This window comes from Penaeus monodon, chromosome 29, assembly GCF_015228065.2.
Source record: "Penaeus monodon isolate SGIC_2016 chromosome 29, NSTDA_Pmon_1, whole genome shotgun sequence".
In the NCBI taxonomy this organism is placed as follows: Eukaryota; Metazoa; Arthropoda; class Malacostraca; order Decapoda; family Penaeidae; genus Penaeus; species Penaeus monodon.
In genome coordinates, this window is record NC_051414.1 from 33,966,001 (window position 1) to 33,967,767 (window position 1,767).

At 46.3% G+C, this 1,767-nt stretch overlaps 1 protein-coding gene across 1 annotated transcript in view; it reads left to right on the forward strand.

The window, feature by feature from the left end:
* The window catches only part of LOC119591851 (glutamate [NMDA] receptor subunit 1-like), a 21,804-nt gene that overhangs the window by 7,412 nt on the left and 12,625 nt on the right, over positions 1 to 1,767 (forward strand). Inside the window, exon 9 of the mRNA XM_037940595.1 lies at positions 343 to 511. Coding sequence (XP_037796523.1) covers positions 343 to 511 — 169 coding nt within the window. The remainder of the gene's footprint in view (positions 1 to 342; positions 512 to 1,767) is intronic.

The following is a 1,767-nucleotide window of genomic DNA, read 5'->3' on the forward strand; positions in this document are numbered from 1 at the left end:
ATATAGATACAGAATTCCATGGCCTATTTCATGATTGTAGCTGCAGTAGAATATTTCCTTTCTTCTACATTTAACACATTAAAAAGCAGTTTAGTGTCAGCTGCGACGATGGCTGCTCTGGCGTCGGGCGGTCTGGCAGTAGAGAAAGTGATGCTTTTGAAGTTCCCTGTCAGTCGTGCCTCCTTCAGGAATGGCCATCGGAAGGAGGAGCTGCGGGACGCCCTTTTCCTCCTCCGTCTTCAAAGCGCTCCTCCCTCACATGCACAAAACACTCCGAAGGAAAGGGCGTCCTGTCTTTGTCTTCCCTTCCTCCTTCCTAACCTCTGCCCTCCCCCCTGGCAGGTACATCCTGGAGCAGGTGCTGAAGGAGGGGCTGACGGGCAAGGTCGCCTTCGACGAGAACGGCGACCGCATCAATGCCGAGTACGACATCATCAACATTCAGGAATTCAACGAGACGGACGGCCTGAAGAAGGAGCACGTTCCCGTCGGACAATTCATATACAACAAGGTACGCTCGGCCTCCTCTCCGAGAGCCTCCTTGGGGAAGCGAGGACACTTTTTGCGCTTATCGAAGTGATTATGTTTTTTTTTTTTTCATATATACACATACAAATTGAGATACGTTGGTGGTGAGACTGTAATTTGTATCGTAGAATCTTAATATTTTTGTTTACAGATCCTGAACACACTGTTAAGGTCATACTTTATTAAGGACATGATATCTAGTATACACTTTTGCTAGCTTGAATATAACAAGACAGAACAATGTGCCCAGTGATGCTAAGCTGAGGGAATTTTTAATTTTGTAAGGTGAAAAATAGATCACTTGTTCCGCCATACCAACGAGAGCTGAACGAGACAGTCAGGGCAGACTATTTTTCTTTTCCTTGATAACAATTCTATCCAGATTTCGTGGCTGTGAAAGACACACATGTACAGGTTCAAAGTCTTTACACAATTTCTCGTTACTTAACAATGAAAGCAAGCCTTGTTCTTGACTCGTTCACCTGTTCTCCTTGTTTCTTTACTCTTAAATCCTAACACACCTTTCTTCCAATATTTAGAGAGAACCTCACTCTTCATGAGTCTTTTTCTGGATCCTAAAACTCACTTTTCTTCAGATGAAAACTGTGACTTAGCCCTCTAATTTCTAAGGAAACTCATTTTATAGTTTTGCCAAAAAGTCATTTGTTGTTTTAGCATATTTTCCCCAGTCCTTTTTTGTGGTTATCATGCAAAGCCTGGTAGGATACATACACAAGTGATCATCTTTATAAGCCTGACACTGTTACCAACGAAGATGCGAAAGCGTTAAAGAGTCCACTGGCAATACTACTAGCTGTTCAGGAGTAAAAGCCCTCCCCTTAACTGCGGTTAGATAAGCAGGAGGCCTCAGAGATCGAGAATCGCTTCAGTTAGGACAGGTTAAGAGTGCAAAGCGAATATTGCAGAGGCCATTATCGTCTGCAGGCAATTCAATCTGTGCTTAGGTAGCCGAGGCAGGGCAGTTGCACTCGTTCTCTCTCCAGTAAGCAGTTTGAGGTTTCCAGAAAGTGATTCCGGCCATAATGACGCACGCGGGTCCGCTCCCTAAAGGCAAGCACTAATGAGTTTCCCCACACAAGGCCCACTGCCCCCCCCCCTCGAGGCCGCCTGGGAGCGACCCGCAGGGGGCGTAGCTTTATACACTCGATCGTGGCACAGTGTCAGGCAGAGCGGGACAGGCGCCCAGGCTGGCTAAGAGTACCCTGTTTTCCCGCAGTC